General features: G+C 49.5%; 3 protein-coding genes across 3 annotated transcripts; all 3 read left to right on the forward strand.

Moving 5' to 3' along the window:
- Positions 1-6,500: 6,500 nt before the first annotated feature.
- On the forward strand, positions 6,501-8,465 carry COCSUDRAFT_53293 (hypothetical protein). The gene is made up of 4 exons (XM_005648816.1): positions 6,501-6,563; positions 6,950-7,034; positions 7,403-7,650; positions 8,104-8,465. The coding sequence occupies exons 1-4, from the start codon at positions 6,540-6,542 to the stop codon at positions 8,203-8,205; spliced, it is 459 nt and encodes a 152-aa protein (XP_005648873.1). The 5' UTR covers positions 6,501-6,539; the 3' UTR covers positions 8,206-8,465.
- A 347-nt stretch (positions 8,466-8,812) lies between these two features.
- On the forward strand, positions 8,813-9,385 carry COCSUDRAFT_62829 (hypothetical protein; the record flags this gene model as incomplete). The annotated part of the gene is made up of 2 exons (XM_005648817.1): positions 8,813-8,994; positions 9,313-9,385. 2 exons carry the CDS (start codon positions 8,813-8,815, stop codon positions 9,383-9,385), a joined length of 255 nt encoding a protein of 84 aa, XP_005648874.1.
- A 383-nt stretch (positions 9,386-9,768) lies between these two features.
- Positions 9,769-14,596, forward strand: COCSUDRAFT_41566 (hypothetical protein; the record flags this gene model as incomplete). The annotated part of the gene is made up of 6 exons (XM_005648818.1): positions 9,769-9,866; positions 12,636-12,824; positions 13,010-13,136; positions 13,335-13,601; positions 13,972-14,076; positions 14,402-14,596. 6 exons carry the CDS (start codon positions 9,769-9,771, stop codon positions 14,594-14,596), a joined length of 981 nt encoding a protein of 326 aa, XP_005648875.1.
- Positions 14,597-14,891: the final 295 nt, after the last annotated feature.

A 14,891-nucleotide genomic window follows, 5' to 3' on the forward strand; every position in this document is an offset into this window, starting at 1 on the left:
TAGGGAAAGCATCAGGTTCCTACAGCTTCCCTGCATGACGCAGCTGACGTCAGACTTAGAGAATGGGTGCCAAGGAGAGAATGAAAAATTGAAGGATAAACCTAGAACCCCATTTTGTTGATCTCTTGACGTAACATCACGGCAAAGCAAAGGTCAAAGTGACCGGTTGCAAGACTTGCACGGATCTTGAAGTTGCATAGGTTGTGATCGATACACTGGAGTTGTATATATGATGTCTGAAGTAGGAGGGGATGTGAAAACTGTTATGTTACGAAGACTCTGGGCGTTCGCAACGACCAGATGTCGGGAGGGGGCAGAAACTTCGGCGATAGGGATTTTGTTGAATAGTTTGGCGATCTTGATGCAAGACACGCCGGGTGTCCCTGCCAAGGATGCCACGGTCACGAAAGCTTTCAATTTTGTACGAATAATTGAAGAGCTTCAGTCCATAGACATCAGCGAGCCCATCGTTCCTGCTGTGCAATCACTGCAGGTAGGGCGCAAATGGTCAAGGAGGTTGTTGCTGAAAGTGGGGTGTGAAGGAGTAAATGGCTAACCACTTCCCGGTTACTATTCTTGCAGGCTTGGGAGTGGGCTCTTAAGCTCCTCATGGAGATCCTTACAGACCATAAGCGGGCTGCAGTGGGCATCAAAGACGAAATGACCAAGCTGTTCTTTAATCTTGGCGCGCGGCATGCATCCCTTCATAATCACGGAATGTCATGTCGTCTCATACAGACCTCTGTGACCATCGACACCGGCTATGTACCAGGGTGTGCGCTTGTGACCTATCAACAGGCTGATCGCCATAACATGTTATATATATATAGTGATAGACTTGCTTCTCGCCCTGATCTTATCAAGCATAACAAAGCGTTCTTGCAACTGAGTTTTCAGCTCTTTCAGAATCAGAACATGCTTTGCAACAGCTGGGATGAGTATGACCCCTGCATGGCTGCCTCTGACCTCAGAATGGTGCCAACAGGTTGATTGGGGACGATGAGGAATTTATATCAATGGACGGCAAGCTGCGAGAATTTGAAAGCACCCGTTTTGCAGTGCCGCTCCTTGACCCGCAAGTGCTGGACTCGCGCGGTATAGAACCCTTCTGCCATTCTGCTACCATGACTGGCGCGGTGAGGCCCTTACGTAGCCTCATTCTGCACTAGAATAATCTCAAGAGCTGCCTTCTCTTCATTTCAGACAGCGAAATGCTCATTTCAGACATTGCCGGCAGAGCCGTAAAGCAGAAATAGTTGTCTGCTTTACCGCCATTGTGATCTTAGCACCAATGCAGCCTGCTGTGGCCCAATCAAATCCGTTGCATGTGAACCCCAGAAAGTGCTTGCTAGCCTTGATGACAGAAGCTCTGACAAGCTCTTAGCGCCTTCTCCTTCTTCAAGAGTGAGGCTCCCTGGTATAGTATATGTGCACATGCGGCAATGAAAGGGGAAATGCGCTGATGCAGGCCATTGATACTGAGGAGTGGACGCTGGATGGGACACTAAGCATCATGAACATTGGGGGAATCGCGGCCTTTGTCACACTGCATTATCTGGAAGAGGCAGAGGAGGAAGGCATGTACCCTGTGCAGTTGTGGCGCTTCATATCCAAAACACCCAGGTCAGTGCTCCCAGCGTTGTGCTACTCCAGGTCAACCTGCCGCCAAAAAAAGAGCTCCACTTGGGCACAATAGAGCACGGTTGACCCAGCCGTTGAGCCCCAAAGGGACTCTCTTGGATTTTCTGAGGAGTGTGCGAAGTCCAAACCTTGATGGAACCTGACAACACACCTGACTTTGATGTGCCATTCTGTCCAGGGGAGCTGCAAAGCAGAAGAGCGGCATTGAGAGGCTGAGCAGTGCATGCACGCAATTCCAATATGATGTCGGCGCCCTGCATGACAACAAAGTCTGGCTGACATGCTTCGATTACCCGTACAACATGGCTGTCAACTTTGACGCTGACAGGCAAATCGAAGTCTATGCTCCCCCGGTGAGTCACTTCATCCGCTGGATTCACTTACAACGGCTTGCAGTGTGCTTTACATGCTTTCAACACCTTAGGGGGAAGCTTCTGAATGCACTGAACTTCATTATGTGGACTGCTGCGCAGAAATTCATTGCAGACTAGAGCGGTTACATGACGATTGCATGTTTCAAACACGTATTTCTGGAGCTGAGGCCCCCTGTAAGAAGTCACATGTGCTCATGTACCGGGGGTCCAGCAGCGTGCACTGACTAATGATTACAAACATGCGCAGGAACGCTGGGCGTCGGGAGATCTTGCCAAGCGGAAGGGCGTCAGTGTTGTGGCGTGGGGCGGCCAGCTGATTGCATACGGCGGGTACACCTATGAGGACAAGCTGCTGGCTCTTTTCAGTGAGGTTTCAGTCATGGACATGCGCGAAAGAATAGCCTGGGTGCGGCAGGAAATAGGCGCGTTCACATCCATCCTGACGCTGTGCACTGCCCCTGTGAAAGTCTTGATCTGGCAGGTAGAGCGTCTCATGTCTGCTGCTGCGGGAGATAATGTCCCAGTGGGTGTTTCCTGGCAGGCCTGCTCACTCATGTCATTCTGCCCAGTGGAATGCTTGCCGAAGTTGGCCATGTTTCCTCCTGAATTCTATTTGCCTTCAAGCATCACACCCAAGGAGATTCAAGGGAATCCAAGGACACAGTGCCTTGGATTCTGCTTCATGCTCAATGTCGACCTGAACGACACATCCCAGCTCCCAATGGGTGTCTCCATCTTCTGCACAGTTGGATATTTCTGTCAGAAACAGTGACATCTACGTGGCTTGCTTGCAGATGGTCCGGTGCCGCCGTTGAGGCACGATCACTGCGCCTGGATGGTCGGGCACTTCATGTATGTGTTTGGCGGTGTCGGGTCGGAGTCATTTGCCGAAGCTAGAATGTTCCAACGGTCCAAGCCTGGCAGGTGTGCATTCGGGGGTCTCTACCATACAGAAAATTTGTTTCCCTTATATGGTCATTCTTCTCATTACAGGCTTTTTCGTCCAGAGAGCAGGTGCATCTGTAGACATGCTGCAGGTGATCTTTGATGCTGATAATATTTACATGTCTGACTTTGTCGACCGCTTTGACTTCTTGCATGCAGCCGGCATGAGCTTGGGCCCTTTCTGATGCACTCCGACCATCACTTGCCTCCTGAAGCAGGGCGTTGCAACATTTGTTATCTTGGATTCAGGGTGACCTGAGGTCATTTGCCTCAGCGGTGGATGTTTGTTGTATGAACAGGTTGACGACACTGAATGACCTTTGGCGGCTGGACACTTGCGCATGGACTTGGGAGGAGCTCCATCCCATTGGCATCCGCCCGTGCCCCAGATCACACGCAGGTGAGCGGAACCAAAATGCCGGCCGAGCAACGAACATGACACACACATGTATAGTCCCAATCTTTGTTGTGTATGTGCTTTGCATCCGCTTGCATCCCCAATTGTTCGAGCATGTACTAGAGTGTGGGGTGGATCTGTCGGACCCAGAATCATGCAGGCAGGGGTGCATGCTGCGGTAGTAACATTGGCAGCTGTGGCTCCGGTGGCAAGTAGCTCAAAAAAGTCTTCTTGAGGCCCACACAGGTCTGGCGGTAAATGGGGAGCGCACATACATAGTCGGAGGCAAGGCGCATCCGACAGCGCGGCTCAAACCCGATGGATCAGACGGGAAGAAGCAGCTGCTGCTGGCAGACATCTTCCAATACCACGTAGAGGAGAATTGCTGGCTGCAGGTAACTTTCTTGATGCTGAGTACCCCCAGCAATGGAGAAATATTCCAGAGGGCTCTATATCTAACTTAGAACCCTGCAGCTGGCACCAATGCCTACTGCATGTCTCATAATCATAATGATCGCACCGATCCCTGGGCAAATTGTGATAACTGCCAAGTGAAGATTTGCCAGCAGGAATACTGATTGCATCCGAAAAAATGAATCACGGGTGTCCTTCTCAAGTAGGACCTTGTGAGGGCATCCTGTTGAGCCCATGAGCTGCACAAGCTTCTTGATTGATCTGTATATCTTACACCTGGTGTCACTTGCAGGTGCTACCAGCAGTGGGCCAGAGGGCGTGGATGTCTGCTCGGCACAGCCCAGCATGTGGGGTTCTAGAGAATGGCAATCTGGCAGTTCTGGGCGGCTTTAATGCCGCCGATCCCATATGCTTTGACGCATGCCTCAAGTTTGATGTGAAGCAAGCCGACGTGGCTGAATGCGTGCGCCTTATGACTCCCAAAGAAGGTGACTGCCTCCAGCTTCCCTTCCAGCGGGGCTATCAATTCCAAAGTGTCCACCATGTAGTTCAACAGGCTGACATGAAATACTTACCTCTTATCATGATTGGGCTGCTCTGCAACTACGGGCTATTCTTGCAGGCATGACTGACAACAGCCCACGTATTTAAGCCCCCCGTCTGCCCTGCTACTCAGCTGACTGGCGCATTTTCAACCTGCACTCCTCCATTTTGCAGGAACAGAGAAGTGCTCAGCAGAGTATTTTGGACGGCATGCAGAGCAGTTCATAAGTGGCTCAGTCAGCATGGATCATGCGCGCGCATGTGCAGGTGCTGACGTGCCGGCAGCTGTCGTCCCGGAGCTGTCGGCCCCGGAGCCTTGGCCGCGCCTCGGCGTGGATCTGGACGCAGCTTCCCCGCGGCTGCGTGCCTTTCTCACAGCTCCCCTCGGCGCATGCACATTCTTCACACATCACCACGAGGAGCTCTGTCAGCATGTGCTGGGCCCCGGTGACTCCATCACAAGTACGAGCAATTCTTGCACGCTCCTGGCAGGACAATTTTCATCGGCGCTGCAGCAGAATGACACTACCTGTTAGTCATGCCTTGAGAGCAGCTGTGGAGCAGGAGGACGTTGTTGATGTCTCCAAATTAAACTGGAGTTCTCAGGGTGTAGGGCGTGGCTAAACTTTTAGCGCTACCAAGTAATGTTATGGCTATATTATGAAAAGAGGTAGGCGCTGACACTGCAAATGAGAGTCAAGCATTGGGTCAGCCTCGAGTTGACTGGCTGCAATGTAATAAGACTAGCTAACTTACTAACCGACGCTGACAGTTCCATACTAATTCTTAGCACGGCCTAGTACCAGGATGGATCGGCTAAAACATGCATGCTGTGTGTTGACTTCCGTATGCCAGTTTTGTCTGCTTTTCTGCCTGTGTGGATTTTTAAGTGGTAGCCTGTGGATCTAGTATTCTCAGGTGTCTTGGAAACCTGCTGTGTTATTATAACAAGTACTCTTGCTTTTGCAGCCACTGGAGGGATGAGGTCGGATTATGTCCCGTATGTGATGGGCCCAGGGTTTATCTTCTGCAAGTCCAGGGCCAAAGTCCTCCCGTAAGTGCCATCAGCCCTCTGATTCAGTTGCCGTGCACTTCCTGATAAAACATTGCAATTCCCTGTATTTACATTGCACTTGCAAGAGCCATGAAACGGTGCAGTACATTGCTAAGACGTTGTTTCATCTCTAAGAATCAAGAAAGCATGTGCAACCTTCAATGCCTTGAGAGCGGGTGAGAGACTGCGCTTGAATGTCTATGTATGTCTGCACAGACAGTGATAAATGCTTCATTTTCTGAGATGTGGCAGTTTGCCTGCAGGTCAGAAGGCTTGGACATGCCTTGGAAAGTTGAGTGCAGCCCTTTCGATACTGTGCCCAGGTGCTGATTTCTGCAGCCTCGATACCTGCCAACTCATCATAGCAGTATTATTGCTGTGGCTACCATACCTGCAGAAGGAGTCAGAGGAGACACATTCAGGACACAGGAGAATACAGACACAAAGAATTGCATGGAGCTAAGCAAAAATCGAGTCAGCCACTCAATGATGCCCGCAGGTGGCTGACTTTCCCGTGCGAAGCCGTGTTCAACATGGAAGCAAAGAGAAACACCGCTGCGACTGTTGTCGACGCCTTAACGCAGATCATCAAGTTCTTCGGCACACAGAAGGTAACACCCAACATTGGCATCTACTCTCTGCTTATTCTCCACAAGCTGGAAAGTTCCCTAAAAACACTGCCGCTTAGGTGTTTTCAGCAGAGGCTAAAGCACGAATGCTTCTTTTCCTATGCTGCGACCAGAATTTCTGCCCTGCATGGGGAGCTCGATTTCCTAGGGGTGACTGTGTCAGCCGGCCCATTTTTAACTGTACATAATGTATACCGCCCCCGGCTGGCGGGGGGCCGCAGTAATACTGAGCACCGTGCCCACGGTCAATTGGCTCTTGCTTGGATCTGGCATTTCCAACCAGGGTTAGGATTGTGACAGCCTTCAACTGCAGCTTGTCTGCAGGACGTACCTTACCTTTTGGCAGGCAGGAAAAGCGTGTAGTGAAGATCATACTTATGATGTATATGACAGTAGGACCCGCATGCACACAGGCAACCAGGATTTAGTGGCTCTGATGGCTTTGTTGTGCATGACTTCTGGTGTGCGTTATGCAGGCGGCTCGTGAGTACTTCAGAGCTTCGCAGCCGCAGCTTGACGGGGACAACAACGGATGGCTCTGCATGGACATGAAGAACAACATGAAGGTGCCTAATCATTTCCTCATTTGCCTATATTTTCCCTATATTTTAGGGAATATATTTCCCTAAACTCTACAACATAAACCCTAAAAAATATAGGCCATAGCCCTTGTGTACGCGTGCTGTCGGCCTCTCACTCTTCCACTGGATGTGCATGCATGCTCAAATGTGGCCAAGCAATGTGCCGTTGCGGTTTAATTTCTTTGTAAGCTTATTATATTTTAGGGCCAGATGCATGATTTTGGCTTCATCTCACCGGGTGCAGTCTGATGGATCCTTTCCCCTGTGAACCAGCGAACTTTGAGAAAAGACATGCCTCAACAAAATGCCCACTGCTCCATTGCATGCTCGATTTCCTGTGGTCAATGTTGAATATCTGCGTTTGCATGCAGACAAGCCTCGCGGAGAGAGTCGCTTATGGTGCACCCCCCCTCACAGAGGAGGGTTACATCTTAATGAAGGGGCCTAGATTTAGAGGTAGGCGGTTTAGTCGCTGCTTCTTTCCATTATGCCTTTTAATGCTCAAATACATTTTATTTTTGCATGCTCCTCTCATGCGTCCTAATCTACCTGCCGTGCGTGAACACCTTACAGCTGTTTTGGCCTAGTACCTGCAAGTCCAGATTTCAAATTCCTGAAAGGCCGGAGGTTCTACACCCAATGCTTGTATGCATACTGCTTTTCAGTGCAGGCCAGCAAACACGGAAAGAATTGAGAACAACCGCCTGTCCTGTCAGAGCAGCATTTGTATGGCCACTCTTGCCTATATGTACGTGTCCAATGGTCATGGTGTAGAGCATTTGCGGGAAAATTTCCGTCAGTAAGCCAACTCCTTTGTCATGCAGGAAAAGCGCACCAGCTATTACTAACGGCGGTCATGGGGCACGCGTACGGCGCGTTCCTGGTCACGGTGTCTCCCAAATGGGCGCAGAGCGCTGACTCAGACCAGGAGGTTAGGCCGACCGCCTGCTTCGTGGCCTGGATGCACTGCATGCTTGAGAGGGCAAACGCGCGCGGCGCAGTCGTGCACTGCATACAGTGTGGGGCGTCCGAGCATCTCAAGCCCGGGGACGAGCAGGCAAAGACCGTCAAGGTCAGCGCCTCTCCTTCCTTTTCTAGTGTTAGTGTCAGTGTTAGTGTTAGTGTTAGTGTTAGTGTTAGTGTTAGTGTTAGTGTTAGTGTTAGTGTTAGTGTTAGTGTTAGTGTTAGTGTTAGTGTTAGTGTTAGTGTTAGTGTTAGTGTTAGTGTTAGTGTTAGTGTTAGTGTTATAAGTGTTAGTAGTATTAGTATTAGATGCTTTTTCTGCCAGAGGCAAGGTGCGTCTGCAGTCAAGCTGCATGGAACAACAGCCATGGACAGCAGCCAACCCATCGCTTGTCAATCTGTGAGCATTAGTTGGAAAGATTGTTGTGTCAAACACATGCATTGTCACGCTTGATCTGCAGTTTGATCGCAGGAGGTCAAGCCACATGTATTGTACATGTCAGGCTCATATGCAGCGAATGGAATGGACAATTACCTATTCAGTCTCGTTCTTCATGTGCAGGTGTGCAGGGGTTGCCGGCTGGTGCGCTACTGCAGCAAGGAGTGCCAGGCCGCAGCGTGGCCCCAGCACAAGGCAATCTGCAGGAAGTTCAAGGATCAGTGACACCAAAAACAGGACGCCATTTGGGTTTTTTTCCAAATGAAATCGCGTATGTGTACAGCAGAATAACCGGCTTCAAGCTATACTGTACGATAGAGGGTCCGCTATTCGCACATCTGCATGCATGCAGTATTTGCAATCGGTGTGTGTAAGGTCTAAACTTACTGAACTCTGAGGCGCTGAGCAATTGTCAGCCCGAAGTCCAGTTGTCCATTTAGGCAGTGTTGTACAGCGTCAAAATTATGATTGTCAAGTCTTTTGTCAAGTTGGGAAAGTTTTCACAGGCTATTGTGAGGTGTTCTAGAGATCTTGTGCGATGTGCTTCCCGATGCACCCCGGGGCGATCTACTTGCAGGCTGCAGCTTGCAATTCTTTGCCTAATCTCTATCTCCACACAATTTCTCCTTCTACGTGTACATGCATGCATGCATGAAGCGCTCTGACTCATTGACGCGTGACGCCACCAAGACAAGAGAAAATGGAAAGGTCAAGAAATGTCGTGAGATCTCAAGTGGAACACAAAAACATATTCGAATAAGAATCTCCCTTAGCTTGCATCGCACACCGAGAACGCAGTCGTTGAAAACGCCAGCATCACAGAAGAAAGTAAATGGAGACGGAGAAGGAGAGGCTGCTGATGAGTGCCCCGGCAGGCTCCGCTCTCGTGCTCAAGCCCAGGCCTGCTGAGCTGGCGCCCTGCGCACTCACGCCGGCTAATGCAGCCAACCCTAGCTTCCGCCAGCTTCTTCCTTTTCCTTTCAAGTTTTTCTCAGGCCCGCTTGACCCTTACTGGTGTGCTCCATCACTTGTTGCTACCTTGTGAAGAGAAAAGTTTGTCCTCATTTCGCGTCATGAGTCCCCACACCAAACCACGGTGTACCAATTCTTTGAACATCCGAGTTGCATCCCATACAACTGCCAAAGGAGGCCATATTTGCCTGCCCTTATTTACCTGCTGAAAGGGAGGCAGCTGAAAGGATTGCAACTTGCAGGTGCTTTTTAACAATGATAGATGTCCCAGTGCATGTGTAGAGTTGCAGACACCATGTTTCAGGAAGCGTCATCTTAAGACAGACAATCGATGTATGCCATTTGTTGGGGGTGATGCAGGCCGATCGGGAGCGACGCAAATGATCCATTTGGCCGCCAGGCAGCCCATTCGATGCAGCTCCCCGATGGATGACACCGCCCGTCGGAGACCACCACAAAGATGTGGGCATCACCAGGAAAATCTTTCTTTGCGCCTAAAAAAGGCGGCAGCTGCTGGATACTGCGGCATACTGTCAAACATTATAGCACAGTAAAGGTGGATCCAAAGCTTGCAAACAAGGATGGGTCAACGATATGCAGACTCTGTTAGCTATGTCGGGAGTGCAAACTGCAGGCTCTTCACATGTGGGAGACAAGATGGAAAATTGCTGGCTATCAACCCATGACATCACAGATACTCTGGCCAACAACTGCGTTGCAATATGCATTGCTTGTCTGCTCCCAAGCAAACATAATACCTGATATTCCTACACCCTGGTATCCTTGAAAGAATGAAGGGAGATACTTCAAGTTGACATGGAGGGGTTCTGCTGCAGGCGGCGGTCCTCTTCTTCAGGGTGCATCACCCTGAGGCTGGCTGGGACCAACCTTCTAAACAATGGCATGATTCAAAGGTGCGCTTTAACAGCAGAATGTAGAATGGCAGGTGTGGTCCCAGGTGATAGTCGCAGCATTCCTGGAATGGGTCTCAACAAACAACATAGACAGCAAGGAAGCAAACATTGCCGCTACCTGAAAGTAGAAGCACAACACAAGGGACAGGTCTGGGGATGGTGAGATTGTTCTGGCATGCACAGGGCTTGCCACTGTGCAACGATACCACTGTGCAACGATACGGCTTGCTTGCATGGGACGTGAGGGAACTTAGTGTCTTTTTACACACCACACAATGAAAAAAGGTGAGAGGACCGAGTAGCCATATATACATCGAAAAAAGGATCCATATTTTCTGCTTCTAGGCAGCAGGCTAATTTGAAGCATTTAATTGTGAGTCCTTGCCAACATCTCACGTGAAAATTTGTTAGGGTTCAAGCTTGAAGCAGGACACCTGTTGTTGTTTCCATGCAAAAATGTCCACATGGACGCTAGCTGCCATTCAGGGTTGACCTTGACTTGTGTCAGTGCAGAAGTGGACAGGCATGTGCTTTTTGCTCAATACTACATCTCAGTAGTGTTTGGGCGGGTCTTTGTATGCGTGCTGGCGGATGTACCAGTTCCGCAGAATTTGTTTCCACGCATTGCTGAGCTCCACGTTGAGGTGGCAGAGAGCCTGATTAGGATGCAGCATGAGCTATTGACTCAGCCATCAGTCAACCTGCGGCCGGCTTGCCAGCACTGTGGCAGTCGGACCCCCCACCCAACACAGTACTACTAGTAGAGAACTATCCTTCCCAAATCACCAAAAACGTGAGAGAATTTTCCAATTAGGGTAGAACTGTTTGTGTTGCTTTGCAGCTTGAATTTGCTGCTGGCTGAGCACTGTGCAAAACGAAGGGTTCCATGTCATAGCAATGCATTTCACTGAGCATTGAAGAGCGCTCAAGCATTTCTTCTGTGGGACACAGGTGTGTAAAGGGTGCAGATCAGTGCGGTACTGTGGGCAGAAATGCCAGCAGGCCGACTGGCTCAATCACCGGAAAGTCTGCTGGATAGTTGCAGATGGGGAGAAAATGGAACCTGGGCTGCCGAACTTTGTAATTAGGCTACTAGGCCTCAGAAAAATGTGGACCGAATGCGTCACCACAGCCTGCCTTGAAAGCATTGTCCATACAGGTGACTCGCAGTGTCGAGAAAGGTGGCTTTTAAACAGCAGAAACCCTAGATGTGCAAATTCTGTCAAGCAGCAGTGCACATTGCAACACTAATGAGTGCTTGCGCTTGAGCAGCTGCGCAATATTATAGAATGTGCTTGTATGCACTGCCTCAGAAATATCACACAAATTGTACGACGTACGCTATACTGTGTGTGTGAGGCCTCCTTTGAGCCACAGCTTGTCTCTCAGAGAGCAGCACGTGAATACCATATCGGTAAATTAAGTGATACTTCATATCATTAGCACTCAGCGCATCAATGACCATATCTAAAATTGTGCATAATACGACAGGTTGTAGATTGCAGGTCTTCAATTCATGCGGACCTTGCAGCTCTACTTGTCACCGCCGCTTTCAACAATGATCAGCGAAGAGTTGCTCTGTGGTTGCGAGGGAATCTGTGGAAGACTGATTGACGTTTGGATGCATTGTGTTAGCCTGAAGTCAATCGCGTTCTAAGGAAATAAATTAGTTTATTACATTGATCTGGGGCGGACTAGCAGTAACAGATGACTTACACTTGATAGTCTGAGACCACAGAAACGGCGGCACGAAAAATTGTGAGCACAGAAGCTCAGAAAAAGGACTGCATCGGAGTGTAATGCTTCTTGCGTGAAAGTCATCGATCCGGCCATTGGAACAAGCTTTTGCAGCCTGAAGGGTTCTGTGTTCGTTTAAGTTTTTGATAGTGTTAGTAAGCCCTTACGGTACTAGCTAGATTCCGCTCAACTGGATAGTGTCATCGCGTGATTCGTCGTACACTGTGACTTGATGGAACAGGATGTGATGAACACTGCCAACACAACAATCTATGACAATCTTTGATTGCCCTTTACTGCTAGTAGCGGTGCTTGAACCTCTTTGTCGCCAGAGATCCCGTTCATTGGAACTCTTGGTGGGTGCAGTTTACAAGAAGTGATGTCTGACTAGCCCAGTGAAATATATATTGATATTACGTTGTCGTGCCCGAATGGGTCAATGCTGGTCGAAGACGACATCCGCCGAGAAGCCAGTCACGCCAGAGTCAGATGCACAACCAGAATTAAATGATCTGCAACGCAAAGAAGACAATTCTGGTGAGATTTCAAAAACATCTGGCAGTATTTACTCTGGTGATCGCGGTAGCAACTCGTCGATCGCAGACCTTTGTTGGCTAATATCGAGTCTGTGACCATAGATCTACAGTTCAAGGAGCTTAAAGAAAGGATAGAGAGCAAGCTGCGAGAGGATGCAGAAGTCAGCGATAGTGTTAAAAAGGGCAGAGCGGTTGCTCAGAGCGTCACCCCGATCGTCTTAGAATATGTGGGTGTGGCACTGGACAAACTTGGGGAAGCTCACTGGACGCTCACCGCCCTGAAGTTTGTGGGTATTGCGATGAGTATGTATGCCTCTTTATACTACTTTCTTTCCCATGAGATTGCAATTTCTGGCAAGGTGTAGTATGCTCAAGCATGTCCCACATGTACAGTTGGAATGTTTTCCAAGAGGACTCACGCCAAGTCAAAGAATATTATGACGAGATGCATGCTTGATGGTGGCAGTGTAATGACCCAATTTTCTCTGTTGTGCAGGTGGACGGTGGCTACAAGGAATCAGGCGGCCAATTTTGACTTGTATGGCAAATTGAAGGACTTCCATGACACGCTGCAGAGGTCTGCGGTGCGGCAGTTCAGCGACAAAGTGAAGACTGACGCCACGACCGTGGCCCTGAAGGGTTATGCACTCGTCACCCTTATTGCTGAAAGAGGCTTTGTTGTCAAGTGCGCCTCTGTTCTGCCTGCCAAACACCCCCGATGTTTTTTATCTGGCCTGCTGCTACTCGGCGAAATTGAGCTCGCCCATGATGCACCGTCTCATGTGCTCAGACCTTAGTAGTTCCACGTGTCATTGTGATGATGTTACAGGGAAGTTGTAGCATCTTATGCTTCCATGCATGGTGTTCCAGGGTGGGTCTGTCCGGGGTGGACGAAAACAGCCTGAAGGGCTTTGCAGAAGAGCTGGAGAAGTCAAGGACATCACTGGCTTACGAGGGCATCTTTGTGATCTTGGATGCTCTTGACAAGCAGAGAGAGGTCCGCCAGATTCCTCCTTCACAGTCTCCTTCAGCTTTTCTGAAACAACTTCATACCAGCACTATCATTTCTGCTTGAGAAAGCCTGAACTGCAATGTAAAAAACTTCTCAACTTGTCTCAACAATGTGAAATGCGTGCTGTTTTTCTGTCACAGACTGGTATCAAAACCTTACGAAATTCTGCTTTGACAAAAACAGACGGAGATGGCAAAGTATCAAGTGGAGCTGCAAAAGGAATATGAGACCTTGCAGCCGCACTTGGACGCAATCTACGCCTTCAGGGACAAGCATGGCATGTCAACGTACTACCTAACATGCATGGAGGGGCTTCAACGAAAAACAAAGGAGGCAGCCAGTGTGGACAAAGCGCGCAGAGCGCTTAACGCATACTGGAAGGCTGTGAAGAACAGCTATGAGCTGGGCACCCTGCCTGTGCCCGGCAACGAGTTCCTCTCTGGTCACATGGTCAGTGGAAGTCCCTTCACTATATAACTACGTGTACCTTGCCCATGTCAAGTCACTTGGCACACCTGGCAAGCTTTCTTGGAGTTCTGTAGGAACTGGTTTGCTGCCACAACAAAGAAATGTGGCAAGCTACATGGGCCAGTAGACACACACATGTGAGTAGCTGAGTTGTCTGAGCATCATGCAAACCTGGTCTACTACCCCTAATACTGCATGGCTATACCTGACATTGATTTGCAAACCTGGTCTAGTACCACTAATATTGCATGGCTATACCTGACATTGATTGAAATATTTTGATTCCCCACAACCTGCTGTTCACTGAAGCGAAATGCAGCGCACTGTGCACTGACCCAGTGTGCATGTGCAGTTGCGGAAGGGAGTGGACTACAGAAACTTGGTGGAGCCCTTGGACTGCGCAAATTGGTATCGCCTGGGCATTGATCTGCAGGAGCTTGCTCCTGCTGTTCTGAAGGTTAGCCGCCTGACTACCTCCATTAGTAATCAGTAATCTCTCAATTAATTGGCTCACAGATTGACCCTTCATTGTATTAGAGTTCAGGTTTATAGACTTCACAGCATCCTGCCCAGAAACACTCTGCGCCTTGCGCTTGAAGTCACGCATCTGGCTTCCTATTGCCAGTAGCGCCACCCGGCGCATGATACAGGCTGTTCACATTCAATATTCCAAAGTCTGCAAAGCATGGGCCCTTACTTGATAAGCCTGCAACCTGCTCTGTGTCTCTACTCCCTCGTTTACATGCAAGGAAGTCAAGTGAAGGTGTAATGGACTGTGCCAGGGTGATTACTACTGCGCGCAGCAGCGACCGGGGGCATATAGATTGATATGCAAGCGGCAGGAAGCGGCAGGCTCCGTGGCGCACGATCTTGTCCCGAGCGCAGAGGCGTGGGAAACAAATTTGGCAGAGATCAGTACAAAATGCAAAGAGGCGCGCCATAAGCAAGCGCAGAAGAAGGGCTGCATTGTGATGTGATGCACCTCCCTGCATGATGTGCAGCAGTGCTTTACTGATCATTACACTTCTGCCAGATTGTTGCAAACAGCAGGATTGTGACTCTCCCTGGAAGGTTGCACTTTGTGGGCCGGAAGGCTTGAGGAAGTAAGTTTCGTGCTTGTCAGCACAATACATATCATGGCATGTCGATTAATCGCACATGTGTCCTGGATCGGCGCAAGAAAACCAGGGACAAGGAAATGGCCTAGCTAGGAGTCACTGCAGTAAAGATTATTTTTGATTCCTAGACTGCTTCTATGTGAGAATGCTGTGT

This window comes from Coccomyxa subellipsoidea, assembly GCF_000258705.1.
Source record: "Coccomyxa subellipsoidea C-169, whole genome shotgun sequence".
In the NCBI taxonomy this organism is placed as follows: Eukaryota; Viridiplantae; Chlorophyta; class Trebouxiophyceae; family Coccomyxaceae; genus Coccomyxa; species Coccomyxa subellipsoidea.

Excerpts from the sequence above, each read along its gene's own strand:
- COCSUDRAFT_53293 (XM_005648816.1), top strand. The coding sequence starts at position 6,540 with ATGGACATGAAGAACAACATGAAG. Across the intron at positions 7,035-7,402 it reads GAAGGGGCCTAGATTTAGAG|GAAAAGCGCACCAGCTATTA; the intron begins GTAGGCGGTTTA and ends TTTGTCATGCAG. Across the intron at positions 7,651-8,103 it reads AGCAGGCAAAGACCGTCAAG|GTGTGCAGGGGTTGCCGGCT; the intron begins GTCAGCGCCTCT and ends CTTCATGTGCAG.